Here is a 24,199-nt window from a genome sequence, read left to right as displayed (position 1 = left end):
CAATTCTCACGGAGAATCTCCCGTCACCGCTGCTTGATCTCAGCCCGAACCTGGATGATTGTGATTTGAAGAAATACCCAGAATAGTAGACATTTCCCCTGTGCTGGCACTGTGGAGACTCATAGTATTGTGTAATCCTGACTGTCAACTTTGATATCCGTTTGTTTTAAAATCTAAGGTGTATCTTGTAGGTGAAATGTGGGGGAAGGAGCTCCAACAGGTTTGGCAAGAATCACCTCTGTATCGAAATTTGTGTTTTATTATCTGATAATCAAAAAAAAAAAAAAATTCACACTTTTCTTCCTCTCTGCACGTGAACAGTTTCTTATCTCGATCTGGGATTAAATGTCGTATGAAATCTGAATGTTGATATTTGATTAAAAGCATTACTCTGCTCTGCTGGGTTGTTCTGAGTGGATTCTGAGTGTAAAAGCAGATATGCTGATAATACAGGAAGCCTGAAACCTGCTGAAACACTGCAGAAAGTAAACCAGTTTCTAGCAGAATGAAGGTTCTTGCATGATAAGCTCAGAACAGTAAAATGACTCCTCTGTTGTTGCTCAATGGTTAGTGAAAAAAAGCCATGTGCTTTGTTATCTGTCTTTACTTCACTAGAACACGTGTGTGCGTGTGTGTGTGTGTGTGTGTGTGGGGGGGGGGAACTAAGGAACACCCTGAACTTGTTCTACTAACGATAAGGAGAGCAGGTAGGAACGATCCACTCGCTGGCATCTTGTGAAGAACTGGCTGAATTTGACTACATGCTGAATAGGGTGGAGTAGGAAATGGGGCATTCCTATTGGTCATTGGAATGATTGACTCATTTCTCAGCCAATAAACACAGGAGTTGATTAAATGGCAGTTAACATTACAACTAATTATAGAACATTAGGAAAGTCATTAAAATGTCCGTGACCTAATCACCCTTTTGTACAATCCTCTTTTATATCTTTTCCTTATGTTTTACCTTTTTAAATTCTGTTTTCTAATCCTTTTTTGTGTTTTTATTGTGTTTTACTGCTGTATTTTGTATTTGTTTTGTGAAGCACTTTGTAACACTTAAGACAGGTGCTGTGCAAATAAAGTGTATTATTATTATATTGTAATAAACCTAAAGAGTTCAGGCTAACTGTATAAAGCAGAGTAGCATTTTGCTGCCACCACCTTTAAACAGGTATGGTCCGGAGTCATAGACGGCATCCAAGAGACAACAGTCCCGTAGGAAAATATGCTTTATTAGAAATGATTAGACATTCATTTTCCAGAGCAAACAGGCAACTGGACTTGGACAACTGGGTGATATGACACCGGCCCCCAAACTACAGGCTACGGCCCCACTTTATTCATTAAAGACAAGGAGGTTCAGTGCTTAGTCACATGTGAAAACCCACATGTGAATTCAAAGCACACGTGCCTTCTGGACGCATGTCGGTTTTCACATGAAACACTTTTTCTCACGTTGTATTCTGATGACACCTGACAGTTTTTACTTCAGATGTAAAAATTTCAATTTCTAGAATAAGTGTTTTCTTTTCCACATGTGAACCTTTTCTCCACATTTTCAACCTGCTTGTGTTTTGCTTCACATGTGACAACTTTCATTTCACGTGCAAAGAGACAATTTGCAGGTGAAAATGTCAATGGGAAATTTCACATGTTCACATATGAAAACCAACATGTGCTTCGAATTCACATGTGGTTTTTCAGCCCAGATTGGGAGAAATGTATTAGTAACCGGTCAGGTTCTTGACTGTGTGCTGGCTTGTCTCTATCCACGGCTCCCGTTTAGGAGGAGGAAGGGTTTCTCCACCAGCACCGTGAGAACGTAGCCTGCCACCAGCGTGAGAGCCAACAGGCCGCTGAACAGGTACATCTAGAGATGGAGAGAGGAGGCATCTGTCATGCTGACAGACGCACATGGAAAACACATCAAAATTCATGGTAAAAATGGAAACAAATGAAATGCGCTCACAAAGTTGAGGTCGGTGTAGTGGATCTGAGTCTCCTGTGTGCCGTTGTAGACGATCAGTATCACAGGGTGAACCACATAGCAGGCATAGCTAACGTTGGAGAGAGGAACCCAGAGACCCAGAGACAACAGACGCTTGATAAAGCCTGGTGAGAGAGAGAGAGAGAGAGAGAGAGAGAGAGAGAGAGAAATGTAGAACAAAATGAAGTGTACTGGATATTTAACTGGAAGTGGGCGGGGCTTCAATAAAACGTGGGTGTGGCTTAGACTGAAAAGTTAAAATTTCAAATTCTTCGCTTTTTTTCTTTCCCTTATAAACATTGCCATTGCTATTGTTGAGATATTAAAGCATTAAACGTGTGGTTTTACAATGACATATCAATGAAGTACATTTAAAGCTACACTAAGCGATTTTTTCTGACCACTAGAGGGCGACAGAAACCGCAACACATTTTGTAAACACACAGCAAAGCTACTAGGCGACGGAAGCCCTTGAGGACAAACCGTTCATAAAGGCTAACGGCTAAAATAAACGTACCTAAAGAAATATCGCCGGCTACCAGCCTCGCTTTGCCAGATTTTTCTCTCGCTGAAGGTCACATGACCCACAATGACAAGTGAAGAGACGGGTAGCAGGTTTACTAGTTGAAAACGTTTACTCGCTCGCTTTATCAATTGGCCTTTTCTCGGGCCGACTTGGACAACAAGCTTTAGGAAAGAGGAGAAAACAACAACACAGCTGCTGCTGTTTGTTTACATCATCACGTCTCACGGAAATCTCCACGTAGCACACGTTAGCTTCAGGATTGGTTACAGGGTCTGAAATCGCTTATTGCAGGTTTAAAGAAAATTGTTGATTTTGGGCGACTCCTACCGGTAGTGCCAAAAAAAGACACAGTCGCAGCGGCATTTGCAACCGTCCTCCATACAACTGGAATATGTAAACAAAGTACTGCTGCAGATAACTGTAACTCAAGCATTAGTTCCTACATTACTCCTAATCACAGTAGTTTGTTATTGTGAGAATTCGGGTTAACAGATGTTTGGGGGATCGCTGTCGTTGTGAACAGCCTATCCAACATTTACTATTCTGATGCTATAAGCTGCAGCTAATGCAAAATGCTACCGCTAACAAACTAGACTAAACACAAATCAAGTAACATAATCCGAGCGTGGAGTTGTATTAATTGTAGTGATTACGGCTGATCAAGGTGGCAGAAGGCAGAACCGACGTAACCGTGGCAACCAGACGGCAAATGCAGACTATAAACAATGCAATTACAACGCACACACACTGGACAGGAGGAACGGCGGTGTCTGCTCGCTGATATAAGTTGCTATGATGGTTTCTTTCCCTTCCCCAAATGCAAAGGCAAACACAACTGTGCCCCGCTCTCTGTCGGCAGCCGGCTATGTACAGACAAGTGAAGCTAATATACTATAGGTTAGGTTATATAGCTTAGTAGCTGTACAGGTAGCTGACTACAAAAATAAACTATGCCAGTACACATAACCGCAGATATAAACCATACTGGTCCTAAAAAAATTGTTAAAAACTTCAGTACACATTTTGATACCCTTACTGGTATTTCACTTATATTCCTAGGAGAAAAAAAGCCAGCTCAGTGTCGGTGTATCGGTATCAAAATGTGTCGGTATCAAAATGTGTCGGTATCAAAATGAATTGGAGGATGATAGAATCACATACACATTTTACATGTAGGGGCTTTAACAAACAACAACCTAGATGTTATGTCACCATAAGCATAGGCTTTTATAAACACACCCACAAACAACCACAGCCATAAACAACTGTAAACAGAAAAACAAAATCATGGCTTGCATGCGAGTATGAACTGCATGAACCCAGTTTTTAGTGTTTATAGTAGTGATGCGCGGGTCAGGTTTTTTCAACCTGCGACCGCCCGATCCGACACACGTCGGAACCCGCCTGACCCATTTTCATACTCGTAAAACAACGACCCGAAACCGATCCGCAACCCGAAAAAAAAAAAAAGATTCAGGAGGCCATTTTCCAAAGACTCGTGTAACTAAGGTAGCCTAATACTTAATGCTGCAGTGTGCGCAGAAAATAATGTTTGGATGGCAGGATAAACCAGCTGGAGATTGGGGAAGTTTACTCCGTTCATTCAATTTTAAACTTATTGAAATTGAATCTTACATGGCTGCCAAGATGGCGTCGGAAGTGTCGGAAGCTACATGGCGTAGAGCTGGCAATGTTTGTTCACTAACCAAACCGGAGATATACAGAACAATTGATGGCAAGGTGATTATAGAAGATGAATTTCCTTGTTGTCAAGATGAGAACATTTAGTCAAGATGAAATTGCTTTGCTGGCCACGAATAACTTCAGCTCAGAGTGGATGGAAACTTCCAAGGAGCTTCTATTTGAGGTCGGTGCTTGAAGGTACTAAATGAGTGCGGGGAGAATATACCAAGGTTCGTCTCACACTATTTAGATGAACTTCCACTAGTCTCGTTTGATCACATTGATGTCTCGGTGTTGCTGGGTAGAATGGAACAAGTAAATAAGGACATTGGCTGTTTGAGGAGAACTCTCGAAGCCCAAACAAACGCCTGTGAAGATTTACGGGCGGTGTCTGTAGCAATTGAACATTGTGTGACTGCAATCGAGAAGGCCCACGGTCCCTCGAGCCAGGACACAGGTGCTGAGACTAGTTTATAGTATATCTTTGCATCGAGTTTTTAAATCCTCAATTTCATTTTACCTCTGCTTGTTGTTTAATTTGATTATTCATTGCAAAAAAGTCAAACGTGAAAACCCACGTGAAAACGACATTTTCACCTGTGAATTGTCTCTTTGTAGGTGAAAAAAACTATTTGTTTCACGTGAAAAAAAAAAACACTTTACACCTATGAATTGAAATTTGTGTGTCCAAAAAGCAGATGTGCTTTGAATTCACACGGATTTTCACGTGACTTTTTTGTAAGGGTGATGAAAATGACGAAAAATAAAATCAAAAGCTTCCCTGGGAGAAAAAGCCTTTATGTTTGGCTGCTGTGCCTCTACTCAAACTTCACTAAGTCTGATTTTGTGAAGACCAGTAGTCTGGAGCGATGGGGAAACAAAACATCCCAGCTGTACTGAACAGAAAAAAAATTGGAAGGAACAAATATTCGTTTAAATGCAATATTCATGCTTTGCTGAAAACATGGTATTCAGATTGGGGAACATCCTCACTCTAGACTCACCTCCATAGCCCTCCTCACAGGCCAGTATGATCCAGGCTACAGCCAGGGCCCAGAGGGATCGGTGCAGTCCCTGATAGAGGGCATGGGGGACAGACGGATGGGGCGGGACCTCCCGTAGGACGTAGGCCAATCCAACCACCAAAGCCAAGCCTAACATGCAGGAGAACCAACCCAGTGCTGCTTGCCACTGGAGCAACAGTCGAGCAGGAGAGGCAGACAAGACGGACGGCAGTTTAGCGGTTGTCCAGATGTTGAGTAGGTTTGGTCCTGAGCTAACAATATCACAATAGACCAGAGGTGGGGACTCGAGTCACATGACTTAGACTTGAGTTACATGACTTGGACTCAAGTCATCATTTTAATTGCTTAAGACCTGACTTGATGCATGAAGAGAAGACTTGAGACTTGACTTGACTTGGGTTCTGGTGACTCTGACTTGTACTTTGATGACTTGAAAAGGTTTCTAAAGTCTTGACTTGAGATCTTGTGTTTGTGTAAATGACTTAGATTGAAAGTGATGAGATTTGTTCCAGCAGACGACTGAATTTAAATTCTGTTTTCTGAATTTGTATGGAATGATTGAATTTATTGAAGTTGAAACTGATTATAGAAATCAAACTCATGATGCTCTTACCAAGTTTTTATCCTATTAAAACCATATTGCATTGAAAAGTCCTAGATATTTAGTTTTCTTTAAGATATTAAATTGATACTGGACTCTTGATTTGTTCTGACTTGACTTGCTGCTCTACATTTAGACTTGAGACTTGACATTAATGACTTGGACTTGACTTGGTAATCTACATTTAGACTTGGGACTTGACGTGAGACTGACTTGGTCAAAGCAAAGTTGACTTGGTCACCTCTACAATAGACCAACAGCAGGTTTTATGGATTTTCTTGTGGGCCCCCGCCGTGCGTATAATGTACTAAAGGTTCTAATAAAAGTGTGTAGTAGTAATTAGTGTAGTAATACTGGAAGAAATGTCTGTGATAGAAATCAGAAGTTCTCACCCGATGCTTTAGAAGCTGATCTTTCTTTGTTGTCATATATATTCCCATCATGATCCCTATCAAGTAAGGCCCATATCTTGTGTAGATTTTATCATAGTAATATACTAAATAATCATCAGAGGTTCTGCAAAACAAACAAACACATATTAATTAATGCCCGACAAAACAGCAAAAACAGAAAAAAGTCAAAGAAAATTAAAATGAATAGATATAAGCCAATGATAGTACACAATGATTATTTGCCATTGAATAAAGAATTTGTATTGGTCTGTGGTGAGAGGAGAGGATGGTTTTGCCAATCAATGAACTAGCAAGTGAGTGCAAGTGATCGCTAGGATCGAATTACCGCTATTAGCCTTAGCTTGCTTGCATAGTTTAGCTATGGATCGACATACTCCAAGTGGAGCAACTAAACGCAAGTTAAAGAAAGGAAAGGGCGAGAGGGAGGCAGCCATCCTTCAAAATGTGCCTTCAATTTCAAGCTTTTTTTAAAGCACAGCCATGGGATGCTACCAGCATGGAAGAGGCTACGGTTAGCCACAGGACCGCTCCCGACCTGACCGACAGAAGGCTAGCAGCAGCAGCAGTTGTACACACAGCTGGCGGGGAGGTTCGTCCTGCAACATCACTGCCGGCGCAACAGTAGCACCTCCTTCGGCTGTGGAACCAGCAGGCAGTCCACCACAAAAACCCTGGGGAGGAGGATGACTGGCCAGAGACAGTCACGGATCCGGCTCTGTGGCGAGACGTTCACAGTGACGGGGTAAAAACTGTACGAATTGACAGAGGGGCGGCGACTTTTCAGAACAGACAATCCAAATAATATAAGGCTTGAACGAGGGACAGCAGATCTAACAAATGACTCGCTTCACTGCCGCCTGCCAAATGGACGGATCGTGTCCAGAGAGTGGATGATGTATTCCCCTTCAACAAATTATATTGTGGTTGTATCGAATTGTGAACCCGGTATCATGTATTGAATCGTATCATGAGATAAGCAGATCGTCCCATCCCTAATAATATGCAACCACTGTGCGTACGTGTGTGTAGGGGGGTATAAAGGATGCTGTTGCCCAGGGTCTGAGGAGGTCATGGTCTGTCTTTGGGTACAAGATCATTGGTACAAGATCACCAACACTGAGTCTTACAGCATAGTTGGCTGATGGACAGGAATCTGGAGGAGGGCAGTTACAACAGCACTGGCCACGCTGGTTATTAGCAGTAGGGTTGCTGCCACTGCTGCCGACAGCACTCTGTTCCTGATAGAAACAGAAGATTGCAGGGATCAGACATTACACAAGATAATGTTTGAGCAGACGTAGTGTGTAATGACACTCATGATTCATAGTCATTTGGCCAAGGTGAAAGTTTGATGTACTTAAAGTCCCCATGAAATTAACTCCTATTACTTTTACTTCCAGGAAAACAGAGTATCTTTCATACTGACCTCATGCTGCACTAGTACGTGTAAATATACATTTCTAACCAATAAAACCATCCGATTTTTGAACAATCTGCCCCTCCGCACCCCTTCCATCAAATAAAATTGCTTTCTCTCCCTAACTCATTGGTTTAGACTTTTGAATGATCCCTCACCGTCTGAAAAGACAGACCAGCAGAGGAGTGGTGACATAACACTGGAAGTCTAGAGCCAGGTACCATGTCCAAGAAACACACTGTGGAGAAATAGGCAAATAAATATGAAGAAATAGGTCAGTAAAGGGAGTTAGGCACAGTTGATTTGTTGTTGATATTTTACCTAGAGAAGAGGAGAGACATAAAGAGGACATCAGAGGAAAGGAAACAAATCAAAAAAGTCATGTGAAAACCCACATGAATTCAAAGCACATGTTGGTTTTCACTTGTGAACAATTTTTCTCATGTTGCATTCTGACGTCACATGACATTTACTTATTAGATATGTCAATATTTTTTATTAATTATTGTACTTCCTGCGCCGTCGAACATGGCTGCCACACAGAGAGCTCCTCCGCAATTTGTACATTTTTTGTTATTATTAGTGTTTATGTCGGACAACCGTGTCACCAAGGGCAACCACGTCTATCATTCAGTATGATAGACAGACTTTACTGGACATCAGATCTATGGTGGAAACTATTTTTTCATCGAGATCGACAACAACAAACATCGCGGACGACCCCGACCTGCTACCTGTGTTGTTACATGGGAAATATTTTATTTATATATTTTATTTTATACTGATAATATACTCTGTCACTTTATATTTTTATTACATCTTACTGATGGTCACTAACATTTTGCACTGCTATTTTATTACTGCATTGTTTGTATACTGCATTTGTTTACTTTGTTTACATTGTTGTGGCTAGCTCTATGCTCAAGAATTTTCATAGCTAGCATTATCTGCATCTCGCTGTTTTGTTGTGTATTGTCTTAATTTCTCTAATCACAAAATTGACTGTATTAGAGATGAGATTAGCAATTCTTTACCCACCGAGGGCGTTGATCCCTCTCCTAATCGTGCATTAGGTGCAATAGAGACCACCGCCGTACTCTCACAATTTGAGACAATAAAATACCAAATGTTGCTAAAGAAAGATATTTCAACCTGTCAATCATCAACAACAGACTCTAAGACTGTGGGGCCCAAACTGGCTCCCGGGCCACAGTTTGACCCTCCAGAGAGGGTCAGAAATATGAGATAATTTAGAATAGATAAAAACTTCTGTATAAACACAAAGGTATACTGTCTCCTTAGACACCTTCTCTAAATTAGTACTTTCCTCTAAATCCACAACCAGCTTATCTGACCCTCTTCCTGCTAAATTGGTTAAGGAACTTCTCCCAATATTAGGCCCCGCCCTACTCAATATCATTAACACCTCTCTCTCCTCTGGCGTTGTGCCCTCGTCCTTCAAATCAGCCGTAATTAAACCTCTACTCAAAAAATCTAACCTCGATTCTGATGTTCTTAATAACTTTAGACCAATCTCCCCTTCCTCTCTAAAGTCTTGGAAAGAATAGTTTCTACCCAACTAACCGACTACCTCTCGTGTAATAGTCTTTTCGAACCCTCTCAATCTGGCTTTAGGTCTCTCCATAGCACTGAGACTGCTCTCACAAAAGTGGTAAATGACCTACTCCTCGCCTCAGATTCCGATTCTTCTTCTGTTCTTATCCTACTTGATTTGAGTGCGGCATTCGATAATATTCTCTTAACCCGCGTAGTGAGCTACGTTGGCATCCGTGACTCTGCGCTTTCCAACCTATCCGATAGAACGCATTGTGTCTCACATAAAAATACTATATCTGACTACTCTAAAGTTAACTTTGGCATACCGCAGGGCTCTGTGCTGGGGCCTCTGCTATTCTCTATTTACATGCTACCTCTTGGTGAAATTTTCCGCAGTTATGGTATTAAATTTCACTGTTACGCGGACGATACTCCGCCCGCCCAAGGTTTCTTCCAAGTTTTCCTACTAAGGTTTCTCTTGGGAGTTTTTCCTTGTGTGCATTAGGGTCTAAGGCTGGGGTGCCGGGTAGGTTAGGCTGTAGAACAGGTAGATTGTTTGTCTTGCTAAAATCTGCTCTTGCCTACCTTGTGTTTTTCTCTATGCTTGTCCTATATAATTTTGTTCACCATTGATTGTGTTTAGTTAGATCTAGCTAGACACATCCTCTGTAAAGTCCTCCTAGACATGCTTGTGATAAAGGGCTATATAAATAAACGAACTTGAACTTGTGCTTATGACAATAAAGAACCTTGAACTTGAACCTTATTTGTTTTACATGTGAAAACTTAATTTCACATGCAAAGAGACAGGAAATTTCACATTTTCACATATGAAAACCAACATGTCCAAAAAGCACATGTGCTTTGAATTCACATGTGGGTTTTCACATGTGACTTTTTTGTAGGAGAGAGGAGAACAAAGGAGAAGAGAAGGGAGGTCAAAGCCATTCATGTGGCAAAATAGAACAGGACCTGTGTAGAGTAGAATTATTGGCTCAACTCACCATTGCGTGGACACTGTAGAGATTGTTAATCAACAGTATGTTGGTCCACCAATACTTCTTACAACGCCCCACCTCGTCCTCAAATAGGAGCCCGTAGGGTCCCTGCCGAGACACAGAGAAGACGCCGATGTCTAGACACATGATGAACAGATGCAGTGGCTGGATCCTACGGTGAAAGAAAGATAGACAAAGAGATAAAGAGATAAAGAGAGCATTTACATTTACATGAAACACACTTCATATAGGGTCATCACTGACCAATGAAATTATATTTGACTGTATGTAATAAGTCCAGAAATGTACTGTATAGGGATTGGTGTTTAAATTAGACCAAACCTTGAGGACAGAGTTTCAATGATGCATTGATTGATAGTTTGACTTGATGAACTGATGTCACTGTACCTTTTCAACCTCTTGAAGAAGAAGCCGGCCACCAAACCGGGGCTCATTTTGTCCTCAGCCCTGCGGATGGAGTTCAGCAGAGACCTGGCGCTAAGGAGACCCCTACAACACACAACAGGTTCAACAAACTGCTTAAGAATTAAAAAATATTGACCACTTAAAACTCAGTTTTTACTTCGCATTCCCTTACAAAAAGTCTCATATGAAAACGCACATATGAATTGAAAGTGTATGTGTTTGCTGGACACATTGGCTCAGATGTGAAGAAAAAAAATTTCACCTTCAATTATAATTATGTACATATGGAAACCAATGTGTGTCCAGAAAACATGTTCTTTGAATTCACATGTGGGTTTCACATGTGACTTTTTTGTAAATGAATCAAACAAAGTTTAAAACTCAGTGTCTTTGCAGTCTCACCCTAGGAGCAGGAAGGTGTCTACAGACACAAAAACAGGTCCACTATTGGTAAACACATGCAGAGGGTTGCCTTCAATTGTCTTCTTCCACGTATTGGAATTATCTACAATAGAGACATTGTAGTATGAGGGAAAAATAAATGAGTGAATGAATAACTGACTGACAGACTGAATGAGTAAGGTGATTGTGCTGGTGAGTTGTAAGACAAGTGTAGTTCGGTCACACCCAGTATGGACAATGCGGTCAGAATTGAGCTGTGACCACAGATGATCCAGAGCAGGCTGAGGGCGCGGATGCCGTTCAGGGAAGAGAAGCTGCCTCCCGAGGAGGTGCTAAGGACGCCCTGGCTGGTCGTCTGAAGAGCGAACGCCTGGAGGCACTGGGAACCACAGCTTCGAAGAAAACACAGCGGGGTGCGTCTGGCGCTCTCTGTAACAGTTGAGACAATGAGACAATATTCAACAACTTGTTGAATCTGTTCACAATAGGGCTGTCAAAATTGGCCAAAAATGACGTTCGATTATTCCTTCAAAAAAAACACATAGGTTCGAACCATTCGAATATCTATTTTTGCGCATTATGTCCATAAGAGGGCAAACCAATACAACGAGAGACATAACTACTCGTATAGGTATATTTATTTCAACATAAACATGTCTTTTTAAAAGATCTACATACCTACACATTACAAAATAAACAAATAAAATAATGTCCTATACCGTAAAACTTAATTTAAAGACCGTAGACCTCTTTCTCTCTCTCTCTCTCTCTCTGGTTGGTGCTAGAGTGAGAACTGAGGACGCGCTGTCTCTCGGAGCAAGATCAAATGAATGATTCGTAATTGATATGTTATTCTAACCCTAACCCTAATTTTTATAAAGGTTAGGTAATAAGGTTTAAATAAACAATTTGATACAACTTTATCTCGAGGTTCCACAATTTTGCCGTCTGACCGAAATCCGAAGTATTTCCAAACAGCTTTTCAGATCGCTCGGAGGGGTTGTGAACTCTCTGCCATCATCACCACACGGTTGTTGTTGAATTATTCGCTCGTTTCAGCTTGACCTACATTTCATTTTCAATCAATGAAAGTGACGTTGTGTGACTTCTGTCCGTCATGCAGTGCCTTCAGTGCAGCGGCCCAGGCCCAGGCAGACAGCCGCGGTAGTGCTGCTTTTTTTTTTTTTTTTCACAATCGAATATTAATTTTCACAATCGAATGTCTGTTTTTTTTTTACAATTCGATTATATAATCGAATTTAGAATATTCGTTGACAGCCCTAGTTCACAAGCGTGTTAAATGTAAGTTTTCAGGATATTTTCGTGGCCTCATTCAAATGAATGGGAAGTAAAAATCCAAACATTACAAACTCGTCCCCGCTGCATCCGATCTTGGTGAGTAGATTATATTCTGGTTTTCATGGCAGTCAAGAGCCGCGTAACTCCCATGTTAAAACTAAGTGGAATATTGCTTTAAGGCCTTCCGTGCTTGGCGCTCTCCTTTAAGCATTCATCAATCTGGATTTAGGACTGAACATCTCTGCTACTTCAGTGGGTGTTAACAACATTATGACTGCTTTGGATAGTAATCAACATTGAGCTGCTTTTTTTGTATCTGTCTTTGAAACTTTTGATACAGTTGATCAAAATGACCAAAATTTCTCAAGAAATTGGGCATTGGGCCTTTAAATTCAAAGCCCCATCTGATTGGAATAGCCTGCCTAAATCTCTTAGATCCATTACTTCTCTTCGCATTTTTAGGACATCTCTACTTGCTCATCTTAAAACAACTTGCTCTTGCTTTTAATTGTGCTTAATCCATTAACAATAATTCCTCAATATTAAATACTACAGTTGCATTTGTACACGTTTGTGCAAGCATTCGTATGTTTTGTGTGCTTTTGCATGAATGCATTTATTTTTGTATGCTTCTGTTGTTTGGGTTAAATAAAGGTCAATAAAGTTCAATTCCCTTAGAGTCTTTCATTAATTGGCTTTTATCCTATTACCTGTGGATGGTTTCAAAACTACATCTCAATGTGTAGTGTTGGGTGATCTACGATCACAGTTTTTGAACATAACTAAAGGAGTTGCCCAAGGCTCAATATTAGGTCCTGTGTTGTTCACTATATTCACTAATAACATTCTATTATCCATAAATACTGTTCATGTATACAAAATATTAGGAACTCTTTTCTGCTGTTGAGTTGCATCCCATTGTGTACAATCAATGTCTTGATTGCCAAGAGGACTAAAAACGCTCTGTAATCCGTTTCCTCACCTCCATCTCCCCTTCATGACTGAAGTGGATTTAATCAGTGAAATCAACAAGGATCCACAGCTTTCACCTGGATTCACCTGCTCAGCCTATTTCATACAAACAGCAGGTCACCCTAACGTTTTGTCCAGTCAGTGTACATTTCTAGGCTGACGATACAATTCTGTACTGTTATGTTGATTCTATATGACTGACTATCAAATACCTGCAACTGCACACAGTGCACAAACGGTACTTACCACTGTCTTCTTCTGAGTTGCTTTTGCCCATCTCACTCTGCTGTTGGGCAGTGTAGCTCTTATTCCCTCCACTAGAGGAGCCATTGGGCATCCAGGTCTCATTAAGATTCAGACCGGTGTTCAAAGAAGAAGACTCTGCTCTTGGACTGACCTCTCTTTGGCGCTTCCACCTTATTATGGCTGTAAACAGGGTCGCCACGAGAGGAATCGCCACGATTACACAACACACAAACCTGAGGGAAAAGAGGCGTCTTGGGTAGGTGAGGATTGGCCAGCGATTTTTAAAGAAAAATAGTTCTGACATGAAGACCTGCACTTGAAAAGAGTCACTTCTCCAGTCCAGTCTACAGTAACAGCTACACATGGACATAGGACAGGAGGAGGTGAAGAAGTAAGGCGAGACTATTGAAATCTAATCATATACTCACAGGCAGATGATGGCTGCGGCGTCTGCGGTGGTGGTGTTGGACAAACAGCGGACCATGAGAATCCTTTGAGTGGACTGAGGGACCAGGCTGGGAGGAAAAGAAGGAATGAGGGATGTCTGACCCAGCTGGAATCTCTCTGGGAAACAATGAGACAAGTCAAAGGTATAAGGAAAAATATTGGTCTAATCAGATGATACTGTAATGGATCAGTTAGATCCAATGAAAGAAGATCTTGAAATCCACTGACCGTGCACCACCAGCATTTGCACCTCCTCTTCCCCACAGGAGTCTGGCACACAAATGCCCACAAAGTACGTGACCATGGCCTGGTAAAAACATCATTATTTCAAAAGATACCTTCATTGTTTGAACATAAATGGTTAAAATATGAAAACTGACAGTGCAGATACAGAATAGAGCATGCCACGCGCATTATTGTTGTACTTTCCCTGATGAAATGTTCCAGCTCAGGCAATTCTACTCTACTGAGCACACCAGCTGGTGACATCACCTGGCACCAAAGATCAGCCAATAGCAGATGGCAATTGCAATAGCACACTTTTAACCATTAGATGGCAGCAAATCTACAAAAGTGGTCTAGGGTTCAATTACTCTTTAAATGTATTATTGTCCTCTTTTTTGTTTACTTTTTTGGTACTTTTATCACTTCTCTGACCTTACAAACAGACTTGGAAAAGAAATTATGCTATCTTACACTTGGGAATAGCTCATCACTATGAGGTTGGCAGCTATCAAATCCGAAGAATCTACCAATTGAGCAGTTGGCATGACAGAGAGGGAAGAGTAACAGTATACACGTTACACTGTAGAAACACTCAGTACCACCTTTATTCAATACACTTAGATAGTACCAGAGCAGCCTAAATTCTTTGAGGCACGGATTCAACTAGATGCTGGAAACGTCCTTAGGCCGCAGTTCATCCATATCCAGAGCAATATGTCAGACATGCTGTGGAGTAACAGGGCATTTCTCTGTCCCCTTTATCGTTCACCCTCTACACCTTGGATTTCTGATTCAACTGGTTTATGCCACCTCCAGAAGTACTGATGACTCCTCTATTGTGGGATGCATCCGTGAAAGCAATGAGGAGTCTGGCAGAGAGCTTTGTCAAGCAGTGAAAGGAGAGCCATCTGCAGCTCAACCTCAGTACGACAAAGGAGATGGTAGTGGATTTCCAGTTTGCAACAAATTACAAGAATTACATGAACGCACAATCAGCAATAGAAAGTGAAGAGGAAGAACTGTCATGAATGATGGCCACTCCTCGCGTGCACAGTAACCGGCTGATGCAGCAAAGTCCGACATAGGGGAGTAATATTCTTTCATGACGCTAGGTGTCGCTGACGGGCTTTCTTACATTACAAGTACCTTGGGTTGCATATCAACAACAAACTGGACTGGTATGACAACATGGAGGCACTGTACAAGGGAAGGCAGAGTAGACTTTTCCTAATGAGGAGGCTCAGGTCTCTCTCTTTCTGCCCAAACGGCCCTTAGGGAGCATATATATTTTATATGTTTTGGTATATATGTACCGTATTTCCTCTAATATTGGCCCGGGCCTTTATTTACCTCAACTGCAGAGGGTAAGCAGGCTTATATTAGAGACAGGCCTTTATTTCTAATTCCCTCTGTTTGATAAGTATATTTGCTCATATTTTAGTATGAAGTTTGATTTTCTGATCTGCTTCTGTTGGGGTATGCTAGGTAGCCGTTTTTTTGTTATTGCAATGCATTACGATAATTACGGTAATCGACGACGGCACGCTCCAGAGACTTCCGCCGGCCTGTGGCACTTGTACGTTACTACAAACTACAATTACAAACAGGCACCAGGAGTTTACCGGTATCCACCGTTGTTTGCATGTACGCTGAAGCTAACTGAAGCTAAGAATAGAATCTATACAGTTATATCATATCGCCGTTTATTTCGATGCGCAAGCTCAGTCCACCTGACAGCCCTCTGTTCTGTCGGCGGGATGGAGGTTTCGGTGCACCGAGGGCTTACTGCCGACGCTTCGAGTTTCCCGGGGGCGCGGTTCCGGCCAGTGCCGATAGCTGGGCGCCGATTTGTTCCCGGTGATCCGGCCGAGATTGCGGCGGGGTCTCCACGCCGATGCGTCACCGGGTGTCCCCGAGCCATATACTAGGTTTTGACCTAGTCTTGTTTCCTTTGTTTTTTTCCCCGGCCTGTATTTGAGGCCGGCCTTTATTTGTTCGTGTCGACCACGGCCCCGGCCATTATCGGAGACCCGGCTTTTAATTGACTATTAGAGGAAATACGGTATGTAACAATATGTAGCCCTGTTGAAGTTTGTTTATTGCCCCTTATTCTAGTTTGATAAAGTTCCAAAGAGTGTTATAGTTTGGTAGTAACATACATCATGACACACATGCCTTGCCCGTGTAAAAATGTGTGCAACCTACCGTGTTCTCGTGTATGCAGCCTTTTATTCGTTAGATGACAGTCACATACCTTTTTCCTGTAATACTATTGGTGGAGGCGGGACTTACAGAGAGAGCAGGTTAGAGTTTGAGGAGAGGCCGAGAGAGAGAGAGAGAGAGAGAGGCTGAGCGAGTAGAGGCTGAGAGTTGAGCTGAGACAATAGAGTCAGAAGCCGCTAGAGCCAATCAGACGCAGAGTCTAAACTGTCAGTGTTTAATAGTATTTTGTCTAAGTGAGTTGGTAACGTGATATGCTCACAGAGAGCCCGTTTTGTTGCCGCTTATTACTGCGTGAATACTTGTTAGCACCAGCACCGAAGCTAAGTAGCCTCCTAGCTAACACCGGCGCCGAAGCTAAACAGCTAACTTGCTAACACCGGCGCTGAAGCTAAGTGATTTTCGTTAGTGAGCAGTTTGTAAAGAGACTGTAGTTTCTTCTTCTCAACCGTGAAGGAAGAGAGGACGCCAGATATCCTTCTCTGCCCTGCCCGGGTTTTTCCTGTGGGATTTCCAGCCAGCATTGGGACAGTTACCCGCCATTGGATCTTCAGGACCGTGAGTAACGGGACTACGAACTAACGTTACATCTAGACTGTGAGTACGGAATTAACATTGTTTTTGGCTCTGTATAGAGTGAAGGGGTAAGTTTGGCCGTAACGCACCCAAGCTCCGACCAGGCCTGCAACGGGGTTTATTATTCATTTTGTATTATTCATTTTTATTATTCATTTTTATTCATTCAGATTTAATTACTGCCAGCTTGTGCGTGTGTGTGCGTGCGTGTGTGTGTGTGTGTGCGTGTGTGGGCCCACTGTATGTGTTAAGGTTGAAAAGCAAGTGTCTTGATTAGCATTTTACTGTGAAAGGTTGAGTTTACATTTATTCTTAAAGGAAAGTGTTTCTTAAAGGAAAACCACCAACGGGAAGGTTAGATTTGAGTTACATGGTTAAAGACTAGAAAAGGAGATACATGTTAATGCTTACCTGTTGATACTTACCTAGCAACTAAGTTAAGTTGGTATACTTGCCCATCATTTTGGAAACCCACTTACCTGTATTGCCAGTAATTTGAGAGATTTTATTTTATTGTTTATTTTGTACAGTTGCCATAGCATATGAGTACTTAATTGTAACATGCATTAATCATCCAACTTACCTTGAAGAGTAAATGTTAACCTGTGAACCAAAATACACTGGCACTTAATTTAGTTATCTAACACTTGGGTAAAGCTCATTTATTGTACCTGGAGATATTATTTCAGTTTGACCTTTTATTTACACTGATCATTAATAAATCAGAGTTTTATTTTTAAGAAATATACTTATTTGTGTTGTGTTCCTGGTAATTTATAAGTTGTTTTTGTATGAAGAAAAGAGAGAATGGCAGGTTAGGGTAAATTAGCCTAATTCATTGAAGTCTTTAAAACATAGAGGTATCATATCACTTAATTAAGATTTAGTGAAAGAACCCAGGGCGCTGCCCTATAGATTAAAGGGTGAGGAAAGCGGCATAGTTGTTGTTAATTTTGTAACTATGTTCCTGGTAAGATTGTATAGAGTTTTTTTATTTATTCGATGTTGGTTGTTGTTTGTTTAACCAATATTAGTTTGTTAATGTAGGTAGTTGAATGTGTAAATGCCTAATTTGTTGTCTGTTAGTTTTTCTCCTCTCATGTATCATTTTAGTTTGGCTAGCCACTATATATGTTCCCTCATGTCTCATTTATAGCAGGTCAAGCTGGTTAAGGTTAAGCTGTAATTAAGGTCTAATTAAGTTGACCTCAGTTGTTTTGGCCAGATTTAGATTTTTTGATATATATATATATAATATATATATATGTGTGTGTGTGTGTGTGTGTGTGTGTGTGTGTGTATATGTATATGTGTGTATATACATATATATATACAGTGATGTAAATAGGTTTTCAGTGTAGTGAGTCTCCAGGACCCACAGGTGGTAATTTGAGTGGGTCCCCAATAAAATTTGTGTTTTTTGACAAATTGTAGTGTTAAACTCGTGTTTGATGTTATATGGTTATAATTATAAATTATTATAAATTATTTATTTATTTATTATTAATTATTATAATTATAAATAATATAAGAGACGCAGGGGGGCTGTGTGTGCCCAGCAGCCTGTGTGTCACAGAGCTTCAGGAGAAAGTGAGGAGCATAAAACATTGTGCTTTTTTCCACGCATGGAAAAAAAAAAGCAACCGAGCCCGACCCGACCCGACATACAGTTGTAACAGTCGCAAATCTGCCTGCTATGCTTTTGGAACATTGTTTGGTTGCAGTAACAGATTAAGTCACTGGGTGGCGCTCCTTGTTTTTTTACTGAGACTGAGTTACAGCAACAGGTTGAGTAGGTTACTACCAACTACTGCCAGTCTACCCAGTACTGACGTCGTCTCGCTCTGCTATCCAGGAGTAATGTTAGCCTACTTCCCTAAAGCTAACAAGCACAAAGCTAATGTAAGCTAAGACACGACCGAGCGCGTTACGGTCTCGGGTCCCGTCGGGTTCGGGTCGGGTCGCAGACCTCTAATGTGTAGTAAATGAAACGACTAGTTAGTGAAATCAAAGTCCTATGTTGCAAACAGAATGGCATTTTTATCTTGTGGCCATCCACAATGTTATGAATCGATTTGAAGAAACATAGGGGCTGACGCACAGACATGTCAGTCATGGCGTTTTTTCCCGAATAATAACGAGCAACTTCAGGTAGAAGAAATATCTGTTTCCATCGCATTAGCTTATCTGTGCTTTCCCGAATACCGTATTCGGATTCGGGTACATCCCTACCTGCAGTTTGTTGGCCAGCAATATGTTTGATCTTTTTCTTTGGTGGCATTTTAAAACGTTTTCCTGTCACTCATTGAGACTGAACAAAACGGGAGATATGCGCGAGATATATGCGCAGACGGTGAGAAAATTGCGGCCGGTGGATTTTTTTTTTTTTCAACACGGCGTGTCCCCTGGACGGTAAAGCATCATGGGGTCATCATCGACATGAGTGAATACAGCGTCCACGTGAGTTTATTTACCAGTTACCAAGTTTGTAGCCTTGTTGAAATGAAATCTGTGCGGCGAAAGTAGCGTTGGATGCAGGTCCAGTGAGGGCAGTAAGTCTCTCCCACGATGACTGAGACTATTTTAGGAAAAAATAGGGTGCATCCCCTGGACGCGTCGATAGTGAGTTTACTGCGTCCTTTCGATTTTAATGCGTCAGAGACGCAGGACGTGCACCTATTTACATCACTGTATATATATACATATATATATATATTTTTTTTTTTCCTGAATGTTATCATTGGTTTTTGTTACCCTCTTAATTTGTAAATATTTTGGGTAAATAAAAACGCCTAAAAACATACCTGTGATTCCCTGTGTCTTTGGTTCCTACACTCACAACCGGGTTGGACCTGTTTTTGCCAACAAAACAACCTAAATTCTTTAGAACATCCCGTTCCACCTCATCCCGTTCCACCTCATCCCGTTCCACCTCATCCTGTTCCACCTCATCCCGTTCCACCTCATCCCGTTCCACCTCATCCCGTTCCACCTCATCCCGTTCCACCTCATCCCAAAGATCCTCATTTGGATTGAGATCTGGGCCCAAGCCACTGGAGGCTCATCTGCTTGAAGGTTTGAGTTTGTGTTATTAGCACACTGTCAGCTTGAGGGGCATCGTTAGACCTCATTTACTGGGGCATGAGCACGTAGGGTAGTATAATATATAGTATATATAGTATACAGTATAATAAGTATAATATCTACAATGTATTTGCTGATTTCAGCGCACCAGAATTAACTTTGTTTTGATTTTCAATGTATCTTTTTCTGGCATGATTCGGAGCAAAGAAAACAAACTCTAGGTGTGGTCGCACCCTAAAGTGATTTAGTACCGTGACAGATTGTTTATATATGTAAATTAAGGGTGTGAATCGAGTGCTGGGGCACAGGCAGTACTTCAATTCTGCTTGGTCAACAAACATCTATAATGTAGTGGCCTTTACTTGTTTACTAGCTCGCTGTCTTATCCTGTTAAACTGGAAAGAACCTAAACCCCCGTCTTATCTCCTGCCAGATGGATGAAAGATGTCATTCACCTAAAACTGGAGAAGATCAAATTTACCCTAATTGGAAAAAGGGCTGAGTTCAGGAAAACCTGGCCCCCATTTATATCTCATTTCACTGCTGCTACTGGATAACAGATTGGAATGATGCATAGTGCTCGTATGGGAATGCAAGAAAGTGTGAATGAATATGTGTAGCAGTATGTATGATACCTGTGTTTATGTGCAGCTTTGTTTATGTAAGTGCTTTTATTGTCATTGCTGTTATTATGTTAATCGATTATTTTGACCTTTGACCAAACAGGGATGGGACTGGGGGTGGTGGGACTAGAGGGTAGGGTAGTTATTTTTTGTGTAGTACATGGTGAATTGCATTATGTGTGTCACTACCTTTGAAAAAATTAAATAGAGATGTTATTAAAAAAAACATACAAGGTGTAATATTTAGCGCAAAAAAATCCAAGCCAGCCAAAGAGGGAGGGGAGGAGCAAGAAGGGTGACACCAGGGTCCGGTGTTGATCCTCGACTAACTATCAGGTGACAAAAAGTAGATGTTCAACAAAGTGTCACTGAACCTGTCTGCATGCTTTATATGTTGAGCCGCGTCACCTGGGAGGCGATTCAGCTCAGGTGAACCTAACAAAGGGAACGTGTGACGATACATAATCTGTATTTGAGTCAGTATCTCTGGACAGTTTTTCTGTAAATATGCAACCACCATCAACAAATATGTTCTGATTATGATAGAAATATTGATAACAAACATCAAGCACATGCCCTTGCATGTTGTCACTTTTTCTGTAAAAATGGTACCTCCGACTGGAGTTTTTGATTAGTGTAATAACAAGAAATACAGAAACTGTTTGCAAATATGTTGCTGGCTGTTGATGCAGCTGAGAGCAGAGGAACAAGCAACACTGTAGCAGGTATCTCTCTCTCTCTCTTTCTCTGTCTCTGTCTCTCTCTCTGTCTCTCTCTCTCTGTCTCTGTCTGTCTCTCTCTCTCTCTGTCTCTGTCTCTTTCTCTCTGTCTCTGTCTAAAATAAATAAATGAATAAAATAAAAAGTGTATTGGTCACTCACTGTTCCTCAGGTTGTGGCAAGTTTCTACAAACTGCCGCTAGGTCTGCTGTGTTTCCTTCTTCTAATAGAAGTAGTAATTTTAATTTTCTAGATGAAGTGGGGTTTTTTCCACATGTGAATTTTTTTTCACATTTACACCTGCCATATGTCAATATTTGTTCCACATGTGAAAACTTCATTTCACTTGCAAGGAGACAATTTGCAGGTGAAAATGTCAATGGGAAATGTCACATGTTCACATATGAAAACCAACGTGTCCAAAAAGCACATGTGCTTTGCCTTCACATGTGTTTTTACATGTGCCTTTTTGTAAGGGATATTTCACATTCTTTTTAGTCTCATAGTCGTAACGCTACTAATGCTATTTCACACCCTCCATCCTGTAATCAATACTTTTTTCATACTTTCCTCCATATATTTCTACTTAATATGTTCTACTGGTGAAATTGTTGTTTGTGTATATGTTGCCCTTGCTCTATTCTTATTGTATCCTCTTACTGCCCAATTTCGCCACAGGGAGCATTAAATCTCATCTTATCTATCTCTTGTCTTATGAATAGTTTCTTCACCTGCTTGATGAACACCTGGCAGTACTGTCCAGAGAAGGCGGGACTTCGGGCTGACTGACACTCCTGCAGCGAGCCGGGCCTGTTGACATTACCGTCTTCAACATCGCTGCCTATCTTCCCAAATGCATCATACACTGAGAACACACACACACACACACAAATCAGAATTGCCTAAAATAATGCGTGTAAAATGAGGAAGGATAACTATGATTGCGCAATAAGTGTGTATTATCTCATTCTATGACTCAAGAATTACAGTCATTTTTGGTGAGCCTCCACAGACTTCCTATCATTTTGTTTAAGCATTCAAAAATAACATATATCAAACTTAAACCCCCCAAAACCTAAATTCCCAGTGCGATCTATATAACTATAAGGAGCATAAGGAAAGCGTCATCACTTACTCAGAGCAGCATATTTCTCCGGCCTGTCCTGGTGGATCTCCCAGAGGAAGGCCTCGGTATCCTGCAGACATCTCTCAGACACATTCAAGGCCGGGCTTCTTCCCAGCAGCGCTGCGCTGCAGCCTGCAAACAGAACCACGGACACCCAGTCCAGGGACATGTTGGTAAAGGAGTGATCTTTTGGGAGTGGGAAGGACCTTTAAATAACAGGAGGAGGAGGGGACACGACGTCATCAACGAGGCGGGGTGAAATCCTGCTTCCATGGTCTGCCTTGAAAAAGGTGCCCTGTCTTACAAACAACATCCAAATTTGCAGTGTTAATTACAACGCCACCTGGGGCGGGAGGCCTGGGGTCTGGGTCAACTAGCTGGACACACAACCAAACCATGGCAATCCGGTCTAACCGGTCTCACAAAGGTGCTTAGTCAATCACATGCAATATGGACCCAAAAATTGTCTTACCCATTGATGTTCTGACCCCCAATGTGCCCGGGTCAGATGATGGCCTGCTGATCCCGGCTGGTGACTAAAGCTGAGCTCAGATTCCAGGAGTTTTCAAATCCTAACCGATTTTGAGATCGGGTTTCATCACAGCACACATAAGGAGAAACTTAACCGATTTCTTCTCTCTAGAGAATAACATTGCATCCCTCACTAAGATATTATTAAGATGATCTTGCCCCAGGGAGCTGCTGTACCAACAGCTCACACGATCAGATGTTCAGACATGGAGGCTGAGCTGTTTGCGGTGACAAAATAAAGCGGAAGGCTAAAAGGATTTGCATGAGGAAATGGTTGTGGAGCAACACAGGCTGGCTGTGTCAGTTTTAATATCTGTTTTTATAACTTTGGTATGTTAAAGTTGTGTTGTCCAATGTTGAAAGGCATAATGAACATTAATACCTGGCCATATTGTAAAGAAGTCACCATTGCTCCAGTGTAATAACAAGAAATACAGCAACTGTTTGCAGCTGAGAGCAGCAAGTCACAAGTAACAAGCAACACTGTAGCAAGTAGGACTGGATTTGTTACCCATCTCTCTCTCTCTCTCTCTCTCTCTCTCTCTCTGTGTGTGTGTGTGTGTCTCTCGCTCTGTCTCAGCACAGGCTGTACTTCAATTCTGCTTGGTCAACAAATATCTATTATGTAGTGTAGCCTTTACTTGTTTGTCATCTTATCCTGTCTAACTGGAAAGATCCTAAACCCCCCGTCTTATCTCTGCCAGATGGATGAAAACGTCATGTTTCATCTAAAACTGGAGAAGATCAAATTTACCCTAAATGGAAAAAGGGCTGAGTTCAGGAAAACCTGGCCCCCATTTATATCTCATTTCACTGCTGTTACTGGCTAACAGATTGGAATGATGCATAGTGTTCGTATGGGAATGCAATAAAGTGTGAATGAATATGTGTAGCAGTATGTATGATAGGCTGCCTGTTGACGTACTCGCATTCGTCTTACAACATCCGGCAGCGCCCTGTTCTTTCAGCATCGTATGTTAAAGTCGTACCCTGTTATCCTTAGGCTATAGGACACACCACTTACATTTTGACATCTTCTTAAGTTCTGGCATATGATAAGATATTGCTGACATGAAATACTTCTTCAGGACAA

The 24,199-nt window shown here is 41.5% G+C and overlaps 1 protein-coding gene across 1 annotated transcript; it reads right to left on the bottom strand.

Annotated features, from left to right (window-relative positions):
- Nucleotides 1-1,237: 1,237 nt before the first annotated feature.
- LOC139921310 (O-acyltransferase like protein-like) lies at nucleotides 1,238-22,744 on the bottom strand. Its single transcript, XM_071911505.2, has 15 exons — nucleotides 22,585-22,744; nucleotides 22,181-22,314; nucleotides 14,231-14,309; nucleotides 13,984-14,119; nucleotides 13,556-13,788; nucleotides 11,264-11,467; nucleotides 11,039-11,141; nucleotides 10,619-10,720; nucleotides 10,217-10,382; nucleotides 7,814-7,893; nucleotides 7,366-7,476; nucleotides 6,218-6,341; nucleotides 5,204-5,390; nucleotides 1,973-2,115; nucleotides 1,238-1,873 (listed from the first exon to the last, which is right to left on the bottom strand). Exons 1-15 carry the CDS (start codon nucleotides 22,742-22,744, stop codon nucleotides 1,769-1,771), a joined length of 2,067 nt encoding a protein of 688 aa, XP_071767606.2. The 3' UTR covers nucleotides 1,238-1,768.
- Between the last annotated feature and the right edge of the window lie 1,455 nt (nucleotides 22,745-24,199).

This window comes from Centroberyx gerrardi, chromosome 2 (genome assembly GCF_048128805.1).
Source record: "Centroberyx gerrardi isolate f3 chromosome 2, fCenGer3.hap1.cur.20231027, whole genome shotgun sequence".
Taxonomy (NCBI): Eukaryota; Metazoa; Chordata; class Actinopteri; order Beryciformes; family Berycidae; genus Centroberyx; species Centroberyx gerrardi.
The sequence above is the reverse complement of the archived record's forward strand: the minus strand, read 5'-3'. Positions and strand labels throughout refer to the sequence as shown.